Consider the following 26,842-nt stretch of genomic DNA (forward strand, 5'->3'; position numbering starts at 1 on the left):
GAGGTGGGGTGGCAAGGCAGGTGTGTGTGACGGTGTGTGTGTGTATGTGTGTGTGTTGCCAGTATGTACGTGTGGGCCTGGCTGCTGGTGCTGGGCTTGTGTGACGGTGTGACGGGGCAGGACACACTGCTGCATCCGGAGTCACTGCTGTCTGAGGAGGAGCCAGTCGAGGAGGTGCTGGTCAACACACACACACACACACACACACATAAACATGCACACACACACACACACACACATAAACATGTCACACATACAGTGGGCAGTGCTTTGACAGCCAACTTCACTCGCCCGGTCAGCGTGGGATCCACGGTATCCATAGCGACTTTAATTTGTATTTTTCAGTGAGCAGCTGCAACAACCCAAACAACCCGGTAGATGGCTCAAGTGAGCAGGGTGTCTCGTAAAAGAAATGGAGCCTGGAAATATGCATGCCCTGCCTAATAAAGAAATATTTGGTTAACTTCTGCGAGGTGAATCCGTTTGCAGCCCGTAGAGGCGTTGGGACAAATTAAACATTCTGGTTTTCTCCGAGTGCAGCGATGATAGACAGACATCATTTGGACAAAATATAGAGTATTAACCTCCGTTGCTCAAGCCAAATGCCTTCCTGTTACGTCCTGTTATCACAGAGTTACAGGCGATAAGCGATTTTTGATGGTCACAAGTTTACTTCATTAGGGACTGTTAGATTTATTTATTTTAAGGCTGCGGAGGAGTTTGGGAGCATTAGTCAAAAAAGCGTGACCCTCCCTGCCAGCAATACATTTTTTCTATGACCCTCCAAAGTGATTATGAAAAAAATCAGTCAACTTTTCGGGTTTATCTACCAACTGTATTTTAACGTTTTCACATATTTGGCCATAAGCCGTTTATCATAGGCTATCCACGAAACCAAACTACAAAGAACACTTTAACAGGGGATTAATTGGGCATGAATCATGCTGAGCATGCTATTTTGCTACCTTAGAATAATAAGGTTCTATCTGCGTTTTGAGTAAAATTTTAACGGAGACGATTAAACGAGGGGCGAATGAAACATTCCGGTTTTCTCAGTGTTAGCGATGATAGACAGTCATCATTTGGACAAAACATGGAGCATTTAACCTCCGTTGCTCAGCCAAATGCCTTCCTGTTCGTCCTGGTATCCTGCTGCATTCTGGCGATAAAGCGATTTTTGATGGTCACAAGTTTACTTCATTAGCGGTTTATTTTTTTTGGATTATTAAAGTGTTTTTTTCATTTAAAGAGTTTGACTTCGTGCTTATTCAGTAGAGCATTTAGTGCTCTCCCCAATCCCAGACGTTCACATTGCATGTTTGTTTGTAATGGATGCAACCTTGAGAAAAGGCTATCGTTTGACAATGAGTTGTTAACAGAACCAAGACATATAGCCCAGCAGCAATCTAGGGACTGATCGTTATTTATTGAAGGGGCCACCGGAGGAATGCTTTTTGAGTGCTTCAGTTGGAAGTTGCATGACCCTCTCTTGCCTGCTAGAAATTGTTCAATGACCCTCCGACAGAATTGTTAAAAAAGATATGACCCTCCCCTGCCAATTGTTTTCGCCCAGCGCCACAGCCACACACTTTGTGATAACATTCTTAAATCAATCTTTCCGTTGAGCTTGCATACCAGTCCTTCCTTTTCAAATGTGTTTAAAAAGCCTGTTTGCACAATTTCACAAATAATCATATGTGATTAATAGTTTGACAAATAATCCCTGTGCATGCGGGGGACGAAACAATGCATGCCAACTTTTTCCGTGTTTATCACGTATTTTAACTTTCAGCTGTCTTGCCGTTTAATGTTTTCCCGTAGAATATCCCATATTTTAATACTCTCATAACAGCCCTGCCATCGGGCCTGTCTCTGTGTTGCCCTGTTGCTACCCTTGCCCTTCCAACGAAACAGATGTCTTCAAATCATCGTTTTCTTGCTTGAAGGCGAACTTAGAGTGATGTTAACCTATTTAAGTTTAACGGGCGCGATTGTCATGAAACCGCGATTCATTGGCTTGCATGTTAGGCCTTATGTCTCGCGGCGCACCTGAGGCTACTCAGCTGCAAGAGAAATAATTTCCCCTCTTTTGTATGTTCACTGCAAGTTGGCCTACCATAACTTACCAACTCTGCACTGTAGACTGGCTATTTATATTTTTCTGTGAAATAAGCAAATGTATTTGTTCAACTTTATGAAGCAGAATTAATTCATAGGGTACTTGGAACATAATACATTTGACAAAGGACAGATGAATGTTGCTAGTGACAAAATATTAACTTTCAGTGTTCAATTTTTTGTCATGGGGAAGTGTTTTTCCCCATGCATTTATTCTAGGTGCAGTGACTGCCGCGGAAAGTTTGGTTCTGGTTTTCGTTCATGCTCCCATGACTGACGCCTTGAAGAAGCTGGGTCTGGTTGTGTTCCCATTGGGCATACTGCAGCTTTCAGCTCTTCAGTTCTGACAGGCCAAATTACTCATTTGAAACAATGAGTGCAGGAAGCGTTGTATGGTTATATTGTTTGACTGGGGGTGTCCCAAGCAGCCAGCCATAAGGCTACTTTGAGAACATTTCAATTCAACACTAATATTCAAAATGTTGAAAACTATTTGGCATAGCCTATAAAGCAGTTTAATTAAATGGAATGTTAGTTGTAAACAAGCGAGCTACTTGGTGAGGCTTGGCCTCACAGATCTTTCGATGCCTTAGATGGCAGGAAAAATCTTCACAATAGGCCTATTAACTAACCACCCGATTCACGTTGGCTGGGGAAGGGGGGCCATCAGACAATTGTGCCCAGTTAATCGGCCCTTCCCCAAAAAATCACACCTTCCCACCTCTGACAGCTTAAAAGAAGTCAAGAGGACTCATTACTCACAGACCTATTCACAAACCTGCGGTTTTGAAATCCTATGCAGCTACAGGAGCTTCCAATCATTGAGGAAGCAATTTTGCATTGTAGGCATAACTAACATGCAATAACGCCACCAACAACAACCAAAACTAGGCTACTCATTGTCAACATGTAAATTAAATTTAACATTATTGTGAATCAAATTAAAATGTTCTCTTTTTGCAAACGTAGGCATAGTAACAGAATAATTTAATAATGTTACAAGATACTACATCAATCCATTATGTTTCATTGGGCTACTAGGCTATTTGTTTTGCCTTGATTCATTTAGGCTAGGCCTTTTTATTCAGGGGCCATATTCACAAAGAATTTTAAGGCTAAAAGTAGCTCCTAACTGGCCGAATTTAGGAGCAACTCCTAAAAATAATGGCTGTCACCTCTAACTTTAGGACTCCTAATTTTTTCACAAAAGTAATTCCACCGAAGCATTTTTAGACCTAAAAGTAGCACCTAAGTCTGGGACAGCTTAAGTAAGAGGACTCCTAACTCACTAAGACCTATTCATAAACAGCTTTTTTGTGGCATTTTCGTTGCGATGTTTTGAAATAGCCTATGCGCAACAGGAGCTTCCAATCATGAGGGAACAATTTTGCATTCATAAAAGGGATGCAATAATGCCACCAACAACAACACAAACTACTCATTGTTAACATGTAAATGAAATGTAACGTTTCATTGTGAATCAAATTAAAATGTTCTCCCTCTTTGCAAACGAGCCTAGGGATATGGTGACAGATTAATTTAATAATGTTGCAAAGGTAGGCTACTGCATCAATCCATAGGCCTATGTTTCATTAGGCTACTAAGCTATTTGTTTTGCCTTACTCTTTATTCATTTAGGCTAGGCCTTTTTTATTCAGTTATTAATCATCTTCCGTCCTTACGCTACTTGTGTAGCCCACATTCTCCGACCTGTCACCTGTCAGTCATCATCGGAAGAGAGGTGTTTGGAATTCCCGCGTTACAATCGTCAGCCAATCAAGGTGGTCACTTCAGTCAAGCTCGTGCATGAGTAATGGCGTCATCCATAGCCGCGAAGACTCCTCCTAGTTTAGGAGTTGTCTGAAAACTGTGAATAACTTTTAAGAAAACGCCAATCTAAAATCTGTAAGTGCTATTTAGGAGTAGCCTACTCCTAGTAGTAAGATAAAAGCCTTTGTGAATAGCCTCATTTGGTTATTCATCATCTTCCGTCCTTGTGTAGCGCCGCATTCTGAGACCTTGTCGCCATCATGCGTAGGGAAGTGTTTGGAATCATGCCGCCAGCCGGCGTTACAATCATCAGCCAATCAGCCAATCAAGGTGGTCACGCTCCCATTTACCCAAATTAATGGTTGAATATTACTGATGATCATTGTTATTTAAGAACATGCAGTGTGTGTAGGGTACCAAAAACATCTTGCTTTCGTAAAAAGCATCATAACGCACATTCTGGCGGGGTCTGTTATTTACTGTAGGCTGCGCAAAACCACATGCCTTTTTATTTTGGGCAAGCCTGCATTCATTCATTCATTCATTCAACCTTTATTTATTCTCGGAGGGTCATTGAGGGAAAGCCCTCATTTTCAATGAAGCCGGAAATTACAGAAGCTGGCAAAGCTCCACAAACAAGACAACATTCGAGGCCTTCTGTTGAAGAATTTTATATAAAAGCCTGCGCTGACAGTAATCCTCCTGCCCCTGATAGGCCTACCACAGCTGTGGATAGTGTGGAATGTTCAAGTAATAACACAATCCAATGTGTGTCTCAATTGTCCCCAGCTGACCACCTCACACATTTCTCTAGATTTTGCAACGAACTTACATGACACAATGCCATAAAATTTGCCAGTTTTAGGACACAGAATAATGTTTATAATGATACCAGGTAGGACAGGTATTGTCGAAGGTGCATGGTGAAGTGAAATTCTTACTTTGGAAAACAAACATTTGCCGATATCATCACGATCATCAGAATATTGCAACAGATTCTGTGTTCTGGACTGCAGGTAACTTGTTAAGCCAGTGGTTATCAAACTTTTATTTCATTCCCACTTTGATCAAGGGGCATGACTGATGATAGTGTTATCCGAGGCTTTTGCAAGTCAGCATCTTCGACGGTAGTCTATTAAAATATAAGTTTTCATGTCCCAAAGCGGAGAGCCATACTTTATTGTTTTTAACGATCTCTATGCTACTCACAAAAATGTAGGCATGGGAACATGATGAAGTAGGTTATCCAACTGTCGTGTGTTAAATTATTGTGATTACGAGCCAGTGGTTTTCAAACATTATCGCATTGACTCGGACATCTAACTAAATGCAACAGGCTCCTATCATCCTCGCATTAAAATGAGGACCAGTGTTTTTGTCAAATTGCAAAATAGCTATTCGCTTTAACTATTTTTTTTATGATAGTAGCCATACAAAAGTGTTTACTATCTTAATCTTGGAATATGGAGGGAAGGCCTGCATTCAGCCAAATATGAATGTAATTCTGTGCCATAAAGCAGATGTAATTGTTTATCGTGCACAGAAAAATAAAAAAAATGACATGTCAAGCAGTCAATTGACTACATTGCAGTCAAGAAGTAGGGCAAATTAATTTACTAAACCAAAACGTGGGTCATAGTTGTCTAAGCCTCTATTAAGCAGCCTGTTAAAAACGTCGCCAGATAGTATTAAATCGACAACAACATTGTTTTTCTGCAGAAGCCTACCCAAGGCTACAGATTAATTCTGAACAGTTATTTCTCTACTGGCTCAATTATCACACCACTGTTTTGATTTGCGTGAGTTGCATTAACCCCAACACTGACAATAATGTAGACAGCAAATTTCGATTTCGATTTTAGTAGTCAAGCCTTAAGCCATACCCAAGTAGCCTAAATCGAGGTAATGTTTAATTATGCATGATTTATTTTGTTATTGAATTAAGTAGGCTGGGATTACTCTCGCAACAATTATGTAAAGGCAGGCAGAGCGTGTACAGTGGCAGAGCGGCGACAGTGGCTGAAAGTGGTACTAAAGCTTCACGCAGCTTCACGCCGCGTAATGCGCGAATGAAGTGGTCATTTGAAAGCGATGCCCACTGTACACACACACATACACACACAATTGCAGTAGTGGACCCTGATGGGATCATGTTCCACACACAGTACCCTGACGTGGAGGTGTTGTGGGGGGAGACGCCAATCCTGAGGAACCAGACGCAGGTCATCATCTCTCTACTGCAGCAGCGCCTGGGTCATCAGGTACACACACACACACACACACACAGCAGACGCAGGTCATCCTCTCTCTACTGCAGCAGCGCCTGGGTCATCAGATACACACACACACACACACACACACACACACACAGCAGACGCAGGTCATCATCTCTCTACTGCAGAAGCGCCTGGGTCATCAGGTACACACACACACACACACAGGGAGGGAAGGAGTGCTTCTTGCCTCAAGACTCAGACAAAACAGAAGTGAGAGGGACAGCATGTAGCGACTCTGATGATTGAGGTGTTAAAGTCAAGTCAAGTCAACTTCATTTATATAGCGCATTTCATACACAGAGCTCATTCAATGTGCTTTACATAAACAAAAGCAATCAGGAATAGCTGATAGAAGCAGCCAAAGGAGAAATCAAGTGACTTTTCACATAGATCTCTGTTTCTCTCTCTCTCTTTCTCTCCCTTTTCACATAGATCTGTTTCTCTCTCTCTCTCTCTCTCCCTTTTCACATAGATCTGTTTCTCTCTCTCTCTCTCGCTCTCCCTTTTCACTAGATCTCTGTTTCTCTCTCTCTTTCTTTTCACATAGATCTCTGTTTCTCTCTCTCTTTCTCTCTCCCTTTTCACATAGATCTCTGTTTCTCAAGGTCACGACTACTGTCAGTATGAAAACCTCCGAGAACAATCGTTTTACCAGCTCGAGTTGCTAGTTCCAACAGCTACACTGGGGGTATAAACATGGGGGCTCATGGACATGTACATGCCCCCAGAGTGTAGCGCTGTAGCTGCCCCATGTTCATGCCCCCAGAGTGTAGCGCTGTAGCTGCCCCATGTTCATGCCCCCAGAGTGTATCGCAGTAGCTGCCCCATGTTTATGCCCCCAGAGTGTAGCTGCCGCTTGTTCATGCCCCCAGAGTGTAGCACTAGAGCTGCCCCATTTTCATGCCCCCAGAGTGTAGCACTGGAGCTGCCTGACTGATTTAGCTGCTGGCTGCAGCGACTCGAGTTAGTATCCCAAAACCTCTATCAATCAGTAATCAATCACCCCTATCTATGGGAATGAGTCAAGCCAAGTTTAAAGCTTGTAGGGAGAGAGTGCAATGCTACACAAGTTATAATACTTTAATGTTAAGGCGGAAATGTAGAACTGCCCTGCTGAAAAAAACAGTCTGGTCAGCATGAGTGGTTTGCTGGTTGGCCAGCTTGTTAACCAGCTTGTTTGACCACCCTGCTGAAAAAACAGCTAGAAACCAGCTTATGCTGGTAGCTGGTTTTAGCTGGTCTTTGCTGGTTTTCTTCCAGCTCTTGCTGGTCTTTGCTGGTGTAGCTGGTTGGGCCACCAGCTGGATATGCTGGCGTGACCATCTGAGGAAGCTGGTCCTTTGGTATTGAACATGTCAAAGCCCCCAGGAGAGGAGGTGATATTAACTCATTGAGTGCCAAAAACGTAATATTACGTTTTTCCTTCCCATGCGTTGAGTGCCAAAAACGTAATATTACGTTTTTAGCTTTTTTTTTAAATTACGAAACTAGACTCAACAAACCTTATATGTGATTTTGGGAACTCTGTGATGAATGGAAATGAAATATATGACGATCGTGAAACTCATGAAAATGCACAATCTGGACATTTTATCATATCGGTTGCCGCTTTGGGTCGAATCAGTGACACATGCACGTCAGGTCAAAACCAGGCCATTTTCGTGGGTCTATCACTAGGTGGCAGTCTCGCCAGGTCTCGCTGATCACTTCCCGGAAAGTTTACACAAGTAAGTAACAGGCAACACTTCATATTTCATGGAAGATGTTATATCTCCATTTCTATTTTGATGAAAACTAGCCACTGTTTAGCTTGGGATTTCTCAGGAACAGAGGCGTGTAGAAATACACGGTTTGCACCCACCGAGCTATTGTATGTGTTCATGGCTATAACACAGAATATGCTGTGGCTGTACAAAAATCATCAACAATGGTCTAGATTGCTGGCACTCTAGGACAAAGCTCCCGAAAACAGCTTGGCATTCAATGAGTTAATAACATTATTTTAAAAAGAGAGGCATATTAACTTAACTTAGACTTTGACCTATAGCCTTTTTTGTAGTTCTGTTTGACCTGAACTTCATCCCTTTTTCCTGTATTGACATAATTTAGCTTTTTTGTCTTATTTGCTGTCTGCTTTTGTTTATTTGTTTGTATGTCTGTGGGTGTGGGGGTGACTGCATGTGTTTTTGATATGATATACTGTTTTCTGTTGGGACTATGTTTGTGGGTAGGACATAAGTTAGATCTATATATATATATATATATACACACAGAAGAAAATTGGGTTAACGAGGTGGTTCAATCTTCTAATTGGCCTGATGAGGGCTCAACTGAAGCAGCCAATCAGATGAGCCTTCCAATGCTTTTTGTTGCTTGTGCACACTTGTTTTGAAGTCTGAAGAACGTTGCACCAAAGATCCTTGATTGCTAGTAAGATAGAGCAACGTTATTCGTTACTATGGGAGCAAAACGGGACAGTTCCGGTCTGCATAAGTGGGAGTGTCACCTTACGTCACTAAATAAACTTTCTCTCTTAATAAGCAATAAGAACAGATAAACATAAATGTGTTCACAGTATTATTTTCTATAATCATGTATGATACCAATGAATCATTCTTTAGGACATGATATAAATACTTGAATTAGTCATGTGAACCGAGCTAGCTGGCTAGCTAACGCTAGCTTAAAATGCTATACAAGTGGATAGTAGTAGCTATGGCAATACAGCTATGCGCTAACAAGTGACTAGTAGTTAAAGGACTTCGCTTAAACTTAATATACTGTTGCAAATTCGCTTGAGTATAAACTATCCACTTTAACTAATGTCAGTAATGTTATTCAGCTAGTTGTCATTTCAAAGAAATTACACTTCTCCGTTTAAAATGTTACCTTAGCTAAGAGGCTAGCTAGCATGCTAACAACCGGACAGTAACTGGCAGCAGCATGGTCTAATATTAAGTTATTTTATTACAAATCCGAACACTAAAACATTACACTATTAGGCTTGAAATGATCCCAAACACTTACAAATTATGACACAATTCTCCAAAAAACCCTCAACAAATCCAGAAAGACACAATGACCAATTTATCGGTAAAATTCCAGAAGTCGCCATTGACATTAGTGCAGCAAGGGCTTACTCTGGTCTGCATAAAGGGAGATTTCCCCCCCTCCCCCTTGCAATAATCGAACACGGAAATTGTCGAACGTTTGCGCCTCTCGCTCCGCTTGAACCCTCTCTGGTTGCACTAGTAGAACGTTGCACTAATAAAACGCTGCGCTAATAGAACGTTGCGCTGATAAAACGTTGCACTGATAGAACGTTGCCTAGGAGCTTCTACAACAGTGTGAGGGTCTTTATCCTTCTTTTATCTCCATGGTTACAGTGTCTCAGACCAGAGCATGTGCTGTCAGTCCTGGGGGATGATGGGAAGGGTGACATGAGTCTGGAGGACTACCAGCGGATATCTACGGTGCTTTTGTGCTACATCATCAACATGCGCCACCTGTGTCTGGACCCGCCCTCCCCGCCTCAGCCCCTCCCCCACTGCCTCCGAGCTCTCGCTAGGCTCCACCCACAGGAGGATCACCGCTTTCTCTCATCCAATGAGACTGAGAGCATCCTACTGACTCTCAACCAGGACTACCAATCAGCTGCTCTACCAAAACAGAGCCACGCCCCCTCACACACACAGGTGAGATACAGCAGACACATCTCTGACACACACACACACACACACACAGGTGAGATACAGGCAATACACACATCTCACACACACACACACACACACACAGGTGAGATACAGGCAATACACACATCTCATACACACACACACACACACAGGTGGGATACAGGCAATTCACACATCTCTCAGACACACACACACACACACACACACATACACACACACTGGTGAGATGCAGGTAATACACACATCTCTCAGACACAAACACACACACACACACACACACACACAAACAGGTAAGATTCAGGCAACACACACATCTCTCAGACACACACACACACGCACACACACACACGTGAGATACAGGCAATACATACATCTCTCAGACACACACACACACACACACAGGTGAGATACAGGCAATGCACACATCTCACATATACAAACACACACACAGGTTTTGATATGTGTATTGACTGCAGCATACCAGTCTGTGTGTTTGCATGCATGTGTGTGTATGCTCGTTGTGTGTGTATGCGTATGCTCCTGTGTGTATGTGTATATGTATGCTTGGATGTGTGATTGCATGCATGTGTGTGTATGCTTGTGTGTGTTTGCGTGCATGTGTGTGTAAGCTTGTGTCTATGTGTGTATGTTTGCGTGCATGTGTGTGTATGCATATGCTCATATCTGTGTGTGTATGCATATGCTTGTGTGTGTGTGTGAGTGTGTGCATATGCTTGGGTGTGTGTATGTGTATGTTCTATGTGTGTGTGTATGCATATGCTTGTGTGTGTGTGTGTGTGTGTGTGTATGTTCTATGTGTGTGTGGGCATGTATGTGTGTGTAGTGTGCGGACGCGGAGTCCTTAATGGAAGAGGCAGGAATCACTGATAGACGAGGTGCGGACTTCTTCTCCCTGCCACGATTGGCTGCAGCGCTGGTCAGTCATCTGCTGAGAGGTCACTGCCTGAGTCGCCGGAACCTTCCCCCCCCCTCCTTCTTTACCGATGCAGTATTCCGCTCTCTCAATCGCTCCAACAACCTGCAGGTTACAGGTAAACACACACACTCACAAACACACACACACACAGTGCCATGCATATGCATTCATTAGAGGATCCAGGGGAATGTGGGAGTTTAACGTAAAGAGATGGGAGGGGAAGCGTAAAGAGTGCCTAATTATGTATTCACGGTATGTACAGACTACTCATGAAAGCGCACGTCTATTCTGCGCCTAAATACTTCCGCCTTGTAAGTGTGTGGGCCCTGGTTGAATTGACGTGGAATGACCCAAAAGCAGGTGTTAATCCAAATTGCAGTTCAATGCGTCAATAAGAGAACCTTTCAAAGACAACAGAATAGCTATTTAGAGCACCAGTTTTGGTCATTCACTTAAACTTTCCTACTTGTTAGATTTGACCAATCTTACATAGCCTATGTGCACAAGTAGTTTGAGTAGAACTACTGATCTTCATTATCTCCCTGCTTGTTGATATCTTATCATGTATGGTATTATTTCATGATCGCTAAATGTTTGATCTTTTTTATGTTGTCATCAGTTAACTTCATTCAACTGTGCTTGTATGTAGGCTCTGTCATTCAGTTGTGGACGTTCGTAAATTGCGTTTATGGCCAGAGAAAGGCAGAGAAAGGCGCAGTCTACACTAAGGGTTGAAAGTTTGATAAATACAATGGAAACTTGGGTCTGACAGCGTTCTCAATCTGCGGTTTGTCCATGGCGCTGATAATGCTACGTTTGCAAATGTACGTACATCTGGCCCTCAGTGTGTTAAGTCTGTTTAGGTTTGTACATCCTACTTGTGTGTACTGTGGGTTGGCACATCCTACGTGTGTGTGTGTACTGTGGGTTTGTACATCCTACGTGTGTGTGTACTGGGGTTTTGCTACGTGTGTGTACTGTGGGTTTGCACATCCTACGTGTGTGTGTACTGGGGGTTTGCTACGTGTGTGTACTGTGGGTTTGCACATCCTACATGTGTGTGTACTGGGGGTTTTGCTACGTGTGTGTACTGTGGGTTTTGCTATGTGTGTGTACTGCGGGTTTTGCTACGTGTGTGTACTGCAGGTTTGTACATCCTACGTGTGTGTGTACTGTGGGTTGGCACGTCCTACGTGTGTGTACTGTGGGTTTTGCTCTGTGTTGCAGATGTGGAGCTGCTGTTGCACAAGCTGGGCATTGGAGGTAGAACCCCAACAAAGGGGTGTGGCCAAGAACAACAGAGAGCTGTTGGGGACTGGACACAGGTAAACACAGGTAGCATGTTTAGTGGACACAGGTAGCATAATCAGTAGACACAGGTAGCATGTTCAGTGGAAACAGGTAGCATGTTTAGTGGACACAGGTAGCAGTAGACACAGGTAGTAGTGAATGCAGGTAGCATGTTTAGTGGACACAGGTAGCAGTAGACACAGGTAGCATGTTTAGTGGACACAGGTAGCAGTAGACACAGGTAGCAGTGGACACAGGTAGCATGTTTAGTGGACACAGGTAGCATGTTCAGATGACACAGGTAGCAGTAGTCACAGGTAGCATGGTTAGTGGACACAGGTAGCATGTTCAGTAGACACAGGTAGCAGTAGACACAGGTAGCATGTTCAGTAGACACAGGTAGCATGTTTAGTGGACACAGGTAGCATGTTTAGTGGACACAGGGGAACACAGATAGCATGTTTAGTGGACACAGGTAGCATGTTTAGTGGACACAGGTAGCATAATCAGAGGACACAGGTAGCAAACTCAGGGGACACAGGTGAACACAGGTACATTTAACATTCAATGAAGTTCGCCGTTAGCAAAATCCTTAATATCAGCAATAAGGTCGTAATTACACTGAGTCAACAAACCTCTCACAACAGAGGTCCAGAATAGACTGAATTCCCCATTACCTGTACACAGGTAATAAAGTGAGTTACACCTCCCCTCAGGAGTAAACCAGCATGCATAAATCAATTAAGTGAAGGAAATACATTTCAGTAACAAAACCATGTATAATACATACAAACTTCCATGTTGAACACGCTAATATGCCCACATTTAAATATCACAGCTCATTACAGCTAAAACAATGATACAGTACAACACGGGAGCAAAACACCCCTCCTGGATGTGGTACAGTCCACTTGTTGGCGCTCCTGCGCGAATAAGGAAGCCACAGTCAATGCGCTCTGCTTTGGCAGACATCGGTAATGCTGCAGGTAAGCTCCGCGATTAGTATGAAGTTCTCCAGTGTGAATGAATGGATGAGTGTGTGGAAATACACCCGCAATCTCCCGCACTCGCTGACAATGTCAATTAAGAGTTGCATCGCTTCATAAAGTAGTTGCCACACTAGTATACCAAAAGTCCCAACCGCGTTTGAGTAGAACCAAAACAGTCCACTATTTTAATGTAGCGCTCACAATGTTCATAAGCACTCAATAGCGCTCATAATGTTCATAAGTACCCAATAGTGCTTATAGCGCTATTTATAGTGACGGGGTGCATATCGCTCCGTCACATTACCCCCTCCTCAGGGATTTTCGTCCTCGAAAACCCGAGAAAGGTAGTCCACTGTGATGTTCTCTGGTCCCGCTCTGTACCGGACTTCAAAGTTGAAGGGCTGTAGCGAGATGTACCCCCGGGTCACCCTGGAGTTGGTGTCCTTCATCCGATGTAGCCATTTCAGAGCGCGGTGATCTGTCTCCAGGATGAAGTCCTTGCCCACCAGGTAGTATTTCAGCGACTCCAGGGCCCACTTGATCGCCAGGCATTCTTTCTCCACCGTTGAGTACCGGAGTTCCATGGGAAGAGTTTTCGGCTGAGGTACACCACCGGCTTTTGCTGTCCTGGCTCCCCCTGCAGCAACTCCGCACCAAGGCCTACTCCTTAGGCATCATTCTGCACGGTGAATGGCTGGCTGAAGTCAGGATTCTGCAAAATAGGATCACTGCAAAGACAACTCCTCAAATCATTAAAAGCCTTGTCACAATCTTCAGACCATGGAACTTGGTTAGCACTGGACTTAAGGGTCAATTCAATTAATGGGGCAGCTCTATTGGCAAAGTTGGGTATAAACCTCCTGTACCAGCCTACTACACCCAGGAAAGAACGCACCTGCTTCTTTGTAGTTGGTCTTGGGGTGTCTAGAATGGCACTCACTTTACTCAGCTGGGGCTTAATGGTCCCTCCACCAATAATATACCCCAAGTATTGTACCTCGCATTGAGCCATGGCACACTTTTTTGGATTCACCGTCAGTCCGGCTGTCTTGATCCTCTGCAGAACACTTCCCGGACATGGGTCAGATGATCTTTCCACGTCCGACTAAAGACCACCACATCGTCAAGGTACGCTGATGCGTATTCCCGGGCCCCCTTCAGTACCCTATCCATAAAGCGCTGGAATGTAGCTGGCGCCCCCTGTAGGCCAGAGGGCATCATAGTGTACTGAAAGAACCCGAATGGAGTTCTAAAAGCAGTCAATTCCTTCGTGCTGTCTGTCAGGGGCACCTGCCAATATCCCTTACTCAGATCCAGGGTAGTAAGGTATTTGGCGCCCCCTGATCTATTAGTTCATCAACCCTGGGCATAGGGTAAGAATCAAAAGCCGATATTGCGTTAAGCTGCCTAAAATCCATGCAAAATCTCAAATTGGCATCTTTTTTTAGGAACCAGCACAACTGGACATGACCATTCACTGTGGGAGGGCTCAATGATCCCCATCTCCAACATGGTCTCCACTTCTTGTCTGATTTTGGGAAGAAGCTGAGCAGGGATGCGATATCCTGGCAGTCTCACCGGTCCAGGTGCCTTGAGCCTGATATGGTGCTGAACCAGCTCTGTCTTCCCAGGAATCTCCGAGACAAGCCCCTCTGGTATACCCGCCTCCAGCTCCTGTTGATGCCCTGGGGAAAGATGAGACAGATCTAGGCTCACCTCCTGTTCTTGTTCCACTGGGAAGAACTGCTCGTCCTGGTCCTCCTGTCCTTGTTCCACTGGGAAGAACTGCTCGTCCTGGTCCTCCACTTTTCTGACCAAGAGATGATGCTGTACTGTTGCCTCAGCGGTCGCCCTCCTTCAGCATGTTAATGTGGAAGATCTGTTTTTCTTTTCTTCTCCCTGGCATGCTGATCTCATAAGTGACAGAGCCTACCTTGCGGATGACTGTAAAAGGTCCCTGCCACTTTGCCAAGAGGCTGGTCTCAGTGGTCGGCAGCAACAGTAGAACTTGTTGGCCTGGCTTGAATGAGCGGTCCCTCACAGCTTTGTCGTACCAGCTCTTTTGAGTTGCCTGGGCTGCCCTCATGTTCTCCTGGACCTGCTCTGCAAGATATTCCATTTTGTTGTGCATTTTCAGGACGGACAACAGAATGTTCATACCTTGCTGTGGCTGCTGGCCTTCCTATGCCTTCTTCAAGATGTCCAATGGCCCCCTCAGCTGCCTTCCATATAACAGCTCAAATGGGGAGAAGTCTGTAGAAGCTTGTGGTACCTCTCGGTAGGCAAACAGCAGGGATGGTAGCCATTCATCCCAGTCAGCTCCTGACTCTGCAACAAACTTGCGCAACATATTCTTCAGTGTCTGATTAAACCTTTCCACTAAGCCATCAGTCTGCGGGTGGTATGGTGTAGTTTTGATTCCCTTAATGCCTAAGTACTGATAGACCTGTTTCAGCAACTTGGATGTGAAGTTGGTGCCCTGGTCAGGCAGTACCTCCTATGGAATCCCCACCCTTGTGACCAGTTGAAGTAATGCATTGGCTACTTGCCTTGCTTTGATTTGTCGCAGGGGAAATGCTTCCGGATATCTCGTGGCGTAATCCACGATCACCAGGATGTAGCGGTTGCCTCTTCTGCTCCCCTCCAGGGGACCCACTATGTCCATCCCAATTCTACTAAATGGTACCTCAATGTTAGGCATAGGGATTAGTGGTGCTCTGCAGCTCTTCCGGCCTGGCGCTGCCAGCTGACACTCCAGACAGGTCCTGCAAAACTCAATGAGATCTGAGTACATGTTTGGCCAATAAAACCTTCTGGCCACTCTTTCCCATGACTTGTTCTACCCCAAGTGACCAGCCCACGGTACCGAGTGTCCCAGCTCTAGCACTGTAGATTGAAGTGATTTAGGTACAACCAGCTGCTCTCCCCCATCCCCGTGGCGATACAGGATATCCTGCTTCAGTCTGAACTTAGTGGCTTCTGCATTTCCCTCTGAATCTGGGTTCAAGTCTTTAAAGCAGGACTCAAGTGTGTCATCAGCTTTCTGCAGCTCTCTGATGTTGTGAGAAAGGGCAACTGAGGTGTGCTCACCTAACTCCAGCAGTGGGAGTGTCTCTTGGACCCTTGTTCTTCTGAACCGCTCACGTCTCCGTTGGCTCCTGGTCTTCGGCACCTTCGGTGGGTGTTCCGGAAATGGCAACACATCCCATGAACAGTCCGTTCCCCGTTCCCTGATCTTCGCCCTCGTCACCACCATATTGCAGGGCTTCACAGGCGCAACCAGCTCCAACAGACCTGGAATGTCTTTGCCCAACACCACTGGATCCGGTAAGTGCTCAGCTACACCCCTCGACACCAAGTACTCCTGCTCACCAATTTGCATATAAATGTCTGCTGTAGGATATGAAATCACATCTCCATGTACACAGTGCATCTTCACAGTGTGTTCTGTCTGGACAGCATCTTCTGGAACCCATTTAACCCCAACTAAAGTTTGGCTGCTACCAGTATCAATCAGGGCCTTAAGCTGCTTCCCATCAATTGTCACTTCCACCATTGATTCCCATTGTTCTCCCAGACAATCAGTGACCTCACCATCTGGAATGTAGCACACATGAGACACTTTAGGCTTTCTAAGGGGGCACTTAGGCTTGATGTGGCCTGTCTGACCACAGTGATAGCACACCGGTTCTTCACTGGGAGTTTTGGGTGGACGCTCACTGCTAACCTAATTATACTGTCTTGAGCCTCTCTGTGCCGACATGAATGCGTCTGCCAAGCTGACCGCTTCTTTGGCACTGCTGGGGTCATGCAGGTTTTGGAGGTTTCATTCAGCTGTACTTCTAATGACCGGAAGTGATTTCAAATTTGTCCAGTATTGCCATTCTAACTTTATCATAGTCCATTGTTTCGTCAAAGTCCATTGCTATATAAGCTGCTTATGCCTTCCATGTAAGCAAAGGCACTAAGTGCATTGCCCACTCTGATCTAGGGCAACCACTTGCACTAGCTATTCGCTCAAAGGCTGTTAAAAAGTGTTCAATGTCTTCACCTTCCACATATCTTTGCAACCTTGGACCCCTCCAGCCAGCATAGTGAGGAAAGTGTGAGTAGTCCACAGCCACAGGGCTTAACACTGGGGGGCTTGCCATGTCATTTTGAAAATGCCCCATGGGAAGAAAGGATGCTGAAGTGTGCATACTGCCCCCCACTAGGTCCACGGAACAGTCAATCCACCTGGCGCTGGACCCCCTCCTGGAGCACTGGCCGTTGGTGCTGTGGTTGTTGATGCTGCCGCCACTGTTATCATGACTGGAGCCACTCCCTGAGTCACCGCTGGAATCGTTGTCTGCACTGGAACTGGTGCTGCGGGTGCGGTCCTTGGTGCCACCACCGGAACCACAACCGGAGCTGCCTCTGCTGGAACTGGAACCCTTGAAGCAGTCGTCTGATCCAGGACGCCCTGTCTTGCCAAAGGACTAGTTACCATAGGTACAGGAGCAGATACAGACAAACCCTTGGCCGCTGCTCCTCTCTCACGCCTGGTCCGAGTCACCTCTCCTTGAAGAAGAGAGAATTGATGCTGCAGAACTCTCCATCTCTGTTATTCCCGAGCCGCGCTTGCTACGTCATCACGAAGTTCCGAAACATACTTCTCAGCTCCTCATCCTGTCCATCCCCACCACCAGGTAGCGGCACATCACCAACAGCTCTGCCTTCAGCCATCCCCGCTTTCTTCTTTCTAGGAGCCATACTGATGTACAAAGTCCATGGTTATACTGCCCCCTGGCCACTGGGAGTTTTTAGCTGCCACCAAATGTGAAGTAGTTGAGCGGTGGAGGAAAGATGGTTCCAGTATGAAGAAAGCTATTTATTTTTAAGCTCCCGGCAGGTGAACAGACAAGACAGACTGGTACATTTAACATTCAATGAAGTTCCCCGTTAGCAAAATCCTTAATATCAGCAATAAGGTCGTAATTACACTGAGTCAACAAACCTCTCACAACAGAGGTCCAGAATAGACTGAATTCCCCATTACCTGGACACAGGTAATAAAGTGAGTTACTCCTCCCCTCAGGAGTAAACCAGCATTCATAAATCAATTAAGTGAAGGAAATACATTTCAGTAACAAAACCATGTATAATACATACAAACTTCCATGTGGAACACGCTAATATGCCCACATTTAAATATCACAGCTCATTACAGCTAAAACAATGATACAATACAACACGGAAGCAAAACACCCCTCCTGGATGTGGTACAGTCCACTTGTTGGCGCTCCTGCGCGAATAAGGAAATCACAGTCAATGCGCTCTGCTTTGGCAGACATCGGTAATGCTGCAGGTAAGCTCCGCGATTAGTAGAAAGTTCTCCAGTGTGAATGAATGGATGAGTGTGTGGAAAGCCAGGCTCACGGCATGGCGCGCATCATGCCAATACACACGCAATCTCCCGCACTCGCTGACAATGTCAATTAAGAGTTGCATCGCTTCATAAAGTAGTTGCCACGCTAGTATACCAAAAGTCCCAACCGCGTCACAGTTGCAAAGCATTCATACCTGACTCCTTAATATTATTTCACAGTTATTATTTGAGTAGAAGCAAAACAGTCCACTATTTTAATGTAGTGCTCACAATGTTCATAAGTGTGTGTGTGTGTGTGTGTGTGTGTTTAGGTGTGTTTCACAGCTGACCAGCTACTGAATGTGCACCTGTTGGATGTGTGTGTGTGTGTGTGTTTGCAGGTGTGTTTCACAGCTGACCAGCTACTGAATGTGCACCTGTTGGATGTGTGTGTGTGTGTGTGTTTGTGTGTGTGTGTGTGTGTGTTTGTAGGTGTGTTTCACAGCTGATCAGCTACTGCATGTGCACCTGTTGGATGCCAGGCTCCCGCTATCCAGGCGGAGCTTCACTCAAATATGCCCCGCCCTTATCCAGCAGCTGTTGACCAATCGGTGTCAGAATCCACTCACTGACCACGTGTCCCCAGCAGTCTGCAGAGTACAACCTCCCACCCCTTTCCCCCCAACTGCCCCCCCCCTTTCCCTCCCCCAACTGCCCCTCCCACCCCCTTTCCCCTCCCCCAACTGCCCCTCCCACCATAGCTAGGTGCTTTTGTATTAGCAGTTAGTAGCTAGTGCACTGCAAAAAATGAATTCTAACCAAGTGTTATTGATCTTATATTAAGATTAAAAAATTTGGTATTTTTATAAGTAGGTGTTTTTAACTTATTTTAAGGAGTCTTATCAAGACAAATTTGCTCATCTGGCAGACAAAATTTGTTTGTTTTTAGACAAATTTGCTTAACTGGCAGACAAATTGCTTGTTTTAAGATGAGATGTCCTGTTGATTTCACAAGAAAGCTGGTAAGTTTTTTTTATCTTGATATAATATTAATTACACTTTAAGATAAGCAGTTTTGCAGTGTGCTTTTGGGCTAATCTAGTGACAAACTAGCATCAAGACAAAGCTTTAGTGCTCTATACAATCTAGCAGTGACAAACAAAAGTTTAATCTAGCTATGAGAAACTAGCTCAGCTAGTTTTTGAACTAAATGACAAACTAGCTCAGCTAGTGCTTTGAGCTAGCAATCTAGCAGTGACAAACTAGCACAGCTAGTGCTTTGGGCTAATCTAGCAGTGACAAACTAGCTTTTGACAAACTAGCACAGCTAGTGAGATGTCTGACAAACTAGCACAGCTAGTGTTTGGGCCAATCTAGCAGTTTTTTTTTAAGCTTTTAGCAGTGACAAACTAGCACAGCTAGTGCTCTAATCTAGCAGTGACAAACTAGCACAGCTAGTGCTTTTTGGGCTAATCTAGTGACAAACTAGCTCAGCTAGTGCTTTTGGGCTAATCTAGCAGTGACAAACTAGCTCAGCTAGTGCTTTTGAGCTATAATCTAGCAGTGACAAACTAGCACAGCTAGTGCTTTTGGGCTAATCTAGCAGTGACAAACTAGCACAGCTAGTGCTGGGCTAATCTAGCTGGGACAAACTAGCTCAGCAGTGCTTTTGGGCAAATCTAGCAGTGACAAACTAGCTCAGCTTAGTGCTTTGAGCTATAATCTAGCAGTGACAAACTAGCTCAGCTAGTGCTTTGAACCAATCTAGCAGTGACAAACTAGCACAGCTAGTTTTTGGGCCACAAGCAGTGAGACAAACTAGCACAGCTAGTGCTTTTTGGGCAATCTAGTGACAAACTAGCACAGCTAGTGCTTTTGGGCTAATCTAGCAGTGACAAACTAGCACAGCTAGTGCTTTTGGGCTAATCTAGCAGTGACAAACTAGCACAGCTAGTGCTTTTGGGCTAATCTAGCAGTGACAAACTAGCACAGCTAGTGCTTTTGGGCTAATCTAGCAGTGACAAACTAGCACAGCTAGTGCTTTTGGGCTAATCTAGCTATGACAAACTAGCTCAGCTAGTGCTTTTGGGCTAATCTAGCAGTGACAAACTAGCACAGCTAGTGCTTTTGGGCTAATCTAGCAGTGACAAACTAGCTCAGCTAGTGCTTTTAATAATCTAGAGTGACAAACTAGCACAGCTAGTGCTTTTGGGCTAGCTAGAGAAACTAGCTTTGCTTTTGGGCTAATCTAGCAGTGACAAACTAGCACAGCTAGTGCTTTTGGGCTTTTGGGCTAATGAGCTAATCTAGCAGTGACAAACTAGCTCAGCTAGTGCTTTGGGCTAATCTAGCTATGAGAAACTAGCTGAGCTAGTGCTTTTTGGGCTAATCTAGCAGTGAGAAACTATGAATGAGAAACTTAGTGCTTTTGGGCTAATCTAGCAGTGACAAACTAGCTCAGCTAGTGCTTTTGGGCTAATCTAGCTATGACAAACTAGCACAGCTAGTGCTTTTGGGCTAATCTAGCTATGAGAAACTAGCTCAGCTAGTGCTTTTGGGCTAATCTAGCTATGAGAAACTAGCTCAGCTAGTGCTTTTGGCTATGCTAATGAGAAACTAGCTCAGCTAGTGCTTTTGGGCTAATCTAGCATCAGGAAACTAGCCCAGCTAGTACTGGCCAATCTAGCAGTGACAAACTGCACAGCTCTTTTGGGTAATCTAGCAGAGCTCAGTGTACATCAGAGTGACAAACTAGCACGCTACAGCAATCTAGCGGTGACAAACTAGCACAAGGTGTTGCTGCTGACAAGCCACAGCTGTGTGTGTGTGTTGGTGTGTAACTCCTGTGGGGAGACGCACACGCTGGTGCTGCAGCTGTTTGTGGGTCTGGCGGTGAGCACGCTCTCAGGTGACGCCATCCTGCACCTACTCCCTCAGGTACACAGCACAAAGGTCACACACACACCTTACGCTAAACTCACTCACACCCACACTCCCACACCTGAGGCTAAACTCTCACACACACACACACACCTGTGGCTAAACTCACACACACACACACACCCACACACACACACACACCTGAGGTTAAACTCACACACACACACACACACACCTGAGGCTAAACTCACTCACACACACACACACACACACACACACCTGAGGCTAAACTCTCACACACACACACACACACCTGAGGCTAAACTCACACACACACACCTGACTCTAAACTCACACCTGACTATAAACACACACACCTGAATCTAAACTTACAAACACCTGACTCTAAACTCACACACACCCACACCTGAGGCTAAACTCACACACACACACACATACACACTTGACTCTAAACTCACACACACACACACCTGAAGCTAAACTCACACACACACACACATGACTGTAAACTCTCTCACACACACACCTGAGGATAAAATCACACACACACACACACCTGACACTAAACTCATACACACCCACACCTGAGGCTAAACTCACACACACACACACATACACACTTGACTCTAAACTCACACACACACACCTGAGGCTAAACTCACACACACACACATGACTGTAAACTCTCTCACACACACACCTGAGGCTAAAATCACACACACACACACACACACCTGACTCTAAACTCACACACACACACACACCTGAGGCTAAACTCTCTCACACACACACACACACACCTGACTCTAAACTCACACACACACACACCTGAGGCTAAACTCACACACACACACCAGAGCCTAAACTCACACACACACACACCTGAGGCTAAACTCACACACACACACACACACACACCTGAGGCTAAACTCACTGCCGCCTCTTCAGATTACACAAACACCAGACCTGACTCTAAACTCACACACACACACACACACACACCTGAGGCTAAGCTCACTGCCGCCTCTTCAGATCCTGAATGTCCATGAACACGGTCACCATGGCGAGGGACAGGAATACCTGTGGAAGGGCATGGGAGTCATCGCCGGAATCTACGGATTTTTCCTCCTAGAGAGACTACTGTCCTTCATGCCCCGTGGGCTAAATGTGAGTTTGTGTGTGTGTTTGTGTGTGTGCGTAGTATAGTATAGTAGTGTATGTGAAGGAGTATAGTAGTGAATGTGAGAGAATTTAGTAGTGTATGTGAGAGAGTAAAGAGTATAGTAGTGTATGTGAGAGACTATAGTAGTGTATGTGAGAGAGTATAGTAGTAGAGAGCATACCAGAGCAGTAGCAGTGTAGTGTATGTGAGAGAGTTTAGAAGTGTATGTATGAGAGAGAGTTTACTAGTGTATGCAAGAGAGTATAGTAGTGTATGCGAGAGAGTATACTAGTGTATGCAAGAGAGTTTAGTACTGTATGCGAGAGACTATAGTAGTGTATGTGAGAGAGTATAGTAGTGAATGTGAGAGAGTATAGTGGTGTGTGTGAGAGAGTATAGTGGCGTGTGTGAGAGAGTTTGCATGAAACGGAAGGGAGTTTGCATGAAACGGAAGGAGTTTGATTTCTCAGTTCCTGATTGGTTTGTCAATGTCACTTCTCTCTAGCTAGCCAATTAAAATCAAGGAAGGGGCGGGACCTACACTGTCGACAATGTTCGTGTAGACCTAGTGGTCGAGGAAAAAATCAGCCAAGTCCTATGTGACTAAATATTAAACTACTACTGCAAACCGAATGCAAATTACAAATACATTAGGGGTGCCTCTCACAACTCTCTCACACACACCACTATTCTCTCTCACATACACTACTATACTCTCTCACATACACCACTATACTCTCTCACATTCACTACTATACCTTCTCGCATACACTATAAAACTCTCTTGCATACTATACTCTCTTGCATACACTACCAAACTCTCTCACATATACGACTATACTCTCTCACATACACTACTATAGTCTCTCACATCCCTGCTGAAAAAAACAGCCTGACCAGCTAAAGGTGGTTTGCTGGTTGACCAGCTTGTTTGACCACCCTATGATGGTTGACCAGCTAGACCAGCAAATATATTGCGAAAACATACCTTCAGCTGGTTTACCCACCTAACAATGGTAATTCAGCTGGTTTTGCTTGTCATACCACCTCAAGCTGGTCATTTTAGCGGGTGTTGCTGGTCTACACTGCTGGTTTAACAGGCCACGCCAGCTTATGTTGGTCAAACCAGCATGACCATCTTACACAAACAATGTCAAGCTTGGCAGGCTGGTCACCAGCATGACCATCTTGCACCAGCTGTATCTCACACGACAGGCTGGTCAAACCAGCATGACCAGCTTCCTCAGATGGTCACGCCAGCATATCCAGCTGGTGGTCCAACCAGCTACACCAGCAAAGACCAGCAAGAGCTGGAAGAAAACCAGCAAAGACCAGCTAAAACCAGCTACCAGCATAAGTTGGTTTCTAGTTATTTTTTTCAGCAGGGATACACTACTATATTCTCTCACATATACTACTAAACTCTCTCACATACACTACTATACTCTCTCACATACACTACTATACTCTTTACTCTCTCACATACACTACTATACTCTCACACATACATACTAATTATACCCTCTCATACATACATGTAAAATGACTATAATAGTGAGTGTGCATGAGTATAGTGGTGTATGTGCAAGATTATGATAGTGTGTGTAAGACCAAGTATGAATTAAGGCCTAGACGGCCCCATATGTGTGTGTGTGTGTATGTGTGTGTGTGTGCATGCGCGCGTGTTTGTGTGTGTGTGCGCGCGCGTGTGTGTGTGTGTGTTAGTGAATGTATGTGTGTGAGTATCACAGGGATCTACGGATTCTTCCTCTTAGAGAGACTGCTATTGCTCATGACCCGTGGGCTACGTGTTTGTGTGCGTGTGTGTGATCGGGATGGCGTTGCGGTGATGGAAATAGGAGACAGTGGTGATGTTTCTCAAAAATAGCCAGGTTTTATTTCCACCTTAGCAGCTGCATGCATATACCACCAGTATGGAGAAAATCGGAAAATAAAAAAACCAAACTCCAAACAAAAATCTCAAATCAATCACTAAACTTTCAAAACATATCAAAATTAACTTTGACCACCCTCTTCAATTATAGGGTAAACCAAAACCATTATAGGGTAAACCAAATCACAAAACGAGTGTTATGCCTATACGCAGGGGCAATCACTTGCTCACCTCAGACCATTCTCCCTCCTTCTGCCCTCAACCATAGTCCCACCAGAGAATTTAACTCTGCCGACTAAACCAATGCACAATCAATTAATCAATCAACTAACAAAACGCATCTTCTATATAAATATATAAATATATTTTTATAATACTTCTATATTCTATATAAATATCCAATAATACATTCCATACCATAAAACCCACAGTTTCATAACAAGGCAATCCTATTATCTACTTTCATAACCTAATACATAGCATACATAACCAGAATGTCCCAAACACCCCTCTTGTCCTGCACACTTGACCTCTGCTTGTGCAGTACGTCACACTCCACTGTACCTAACGATATTGTTCCTCAATTAGACTTTTCCGCCGGGTCTTTCTCAGTCCCCAGACCAGGAAGCGCTATTGTCCGCACAATGAAAAGTTTGTCGAATGTCCGTGTTCCCTCAACCGTCAGTTTGCCACCCTGAAAGTAAGGTGGATAATTAATATTGTCCCATTATCGTTTTTTTGCAGTTGCCGCTGCAACCATGCTGGATGCCGTTAGGTTCGTGGTTGCAAATAAAGTGTGTTGTTTGTGTGTGTGTTTGTGTGTGTGTGTATCTGCATGTGTTTATCTGTGTGTAGTGTGTTTGTGTGTGTGTAGTGTGTTTGTGTGTGTGTGTGTGTGTGTTTATGTGTATGTGGTGTGTTTATGTCAAATATAATTACCCACTCATTATTAGAAATACAATAAAAAGAAGAAGCTGAATGTTGATATTGTGACGTCCATTTTTGCCTGATTGAGAGAATAACTATGTGTGATTATTAATGAAAGTGTGATCTCTCTCTCTTTCTCTCTCTCCTTATGTTTTATTATGATCTTTACCTTTTAACTATTCTTTGACTATATTGCCCTTCTATGCTTTTATTTGTTATTATTGTTTGGTTTTGTTTATGTAAAGCACATTGAATGACCTCTGTGTATGAAATGCGCTATATAAATAAACTTGACTTGACTTGACTTGACTCTCTCTCTCTCTCTTTCTCTCACTCTCTCTCTCTCTCTCTCATTCTCTCTCTCTGTATTCGGCAGGCTCACTCCCATGCTGTCACCCTTGAGCTAAAAAGTAATGGTGAGAGTCAGAGGGGAAAGTCCATCTCCACCGTGCAATTGGTTAGTCTGTTTGTCTCTCCACAGCTGTTGCACTTGTTGCGTGTTGTTTAGAGATTAGCCGATACTTCCGCTGACTGTTTAGAGATTAGCAGATACTTGCGCTGACTGTTTAGAGATTAGCAGATACTTGCGCTGACTCTGCATTGTGGCTGTTTTCCCTCTGTGGCTTCTGTTCCATGCTGCCGTCAGTGTGAGGAATGAAGCCAGAAGGGTGAGTAGCTGGGAACCAAAAAGGCAAGTAGCTGGAATCAGGGGGAATCAGAGGGGCAAGTAGCTGGAATCAGGGGCGCAAGTTGCTGGAATCAGGGGGGCAAGTAGCTGGAATCAGGGGCGCAAGTAGCTGGAATCAGGGGGCAAGTAGCTGGGATCAGGGGGGCAAGTAGATGGGAGGGTGAGTAGCTATAGGAATACCCTCCTGAGACCCAGCAATTCAATTTTATCCTCGGGGGGACATGAGTCTAAGACCTTTAGACCAAGCACCATTTATACCATCTGTTTGACTCCTACTACACCCCCAAGAGAACATCCTGGGCTTTCTGGTGATGTCACAATTATATGTGTATGGTAACAGAAAGTAACACTTAAGTAATAAAGCTTTATTTGTATAGCACCTTTCATACACAGAATGCAGCTCAAAGTGCTTTACATTTGAAGCATGTAACACAATAATAGTCAGTCAGTCATTATCAATCACTTTTCTTTGCTGTTTATGTTATACTCAGCAACATATCAAAAATATAGAAAATGACGCCATAAGACTGGCAGCCTTAACCCTCTTACCCCCACAAGCACGCCATATGGCAACTGTGGCAAGGAAAAACTCCCATATTCCAGGAAGAAACCTTGAGCAGAACTTGACTTAATAGGGGAGCCCATCTGCTTCTGGCTGGCTGCCCTCAATAGTAGCAGATGTAGAATAATCTGAAAATGTAGTCTACAGGATAAGATGAGTTAACTAAAAGCTTTCCTGTACAGGTATGTTTTCAGATCTTTTTTAAAATATTTACTGAACTTCGCCTGCTTGATGTACAGAGGCAGGGTGTTCCATAGTTTGGGGCATAATGGATAAACGCAGCTTCTCC

The 26,842-nt window shown here is 44.5% G+C and overlaps 1 protein-coding gene across 1 annotated transcript in view; it reads left to right on the top strand.

The window, feature by feature from the left end:
- Positions 1–20: 20 nt before the first annotated feature.
- LOC125309432 (zinc transporter ZIP12-like) overlaps positions 21–26,842 on the top strand; it is a gene marked incomplete at its 5' end in the record, with an annotated part of 53,628 nt that continues 26,806 nt past the window's right edge. Inside the window, 4 exon segments of the mRNA XM_048266362.1 lie at positions 21–174; positions 6,054–6,149; positions 9,551–9,859; positions 25,680–25,760. Of these exon segments, the coding sequence (XP_048122319.1) occupies positions 64–174; positions 6,054–6,149; positions 9,551–9,859; positions 25,680–25,760 (597 nt within the window).

The sequence above is a fragment of the Alosa alosa genome, chromosome 16 (assembly GCF_017589495.1).
Source record: "Alosa alosa isolate M-15738 ecotype Scorff River chromosome 16, AALO_Geno_1.1, whole genome shotgun sequence".
NCBI classification, from domain to species: Eukaryota; Metazoa; Chordata; class Actinopteri; order Clupeiformes; family Clupeidae; genus Alosa; species Alosa alosa.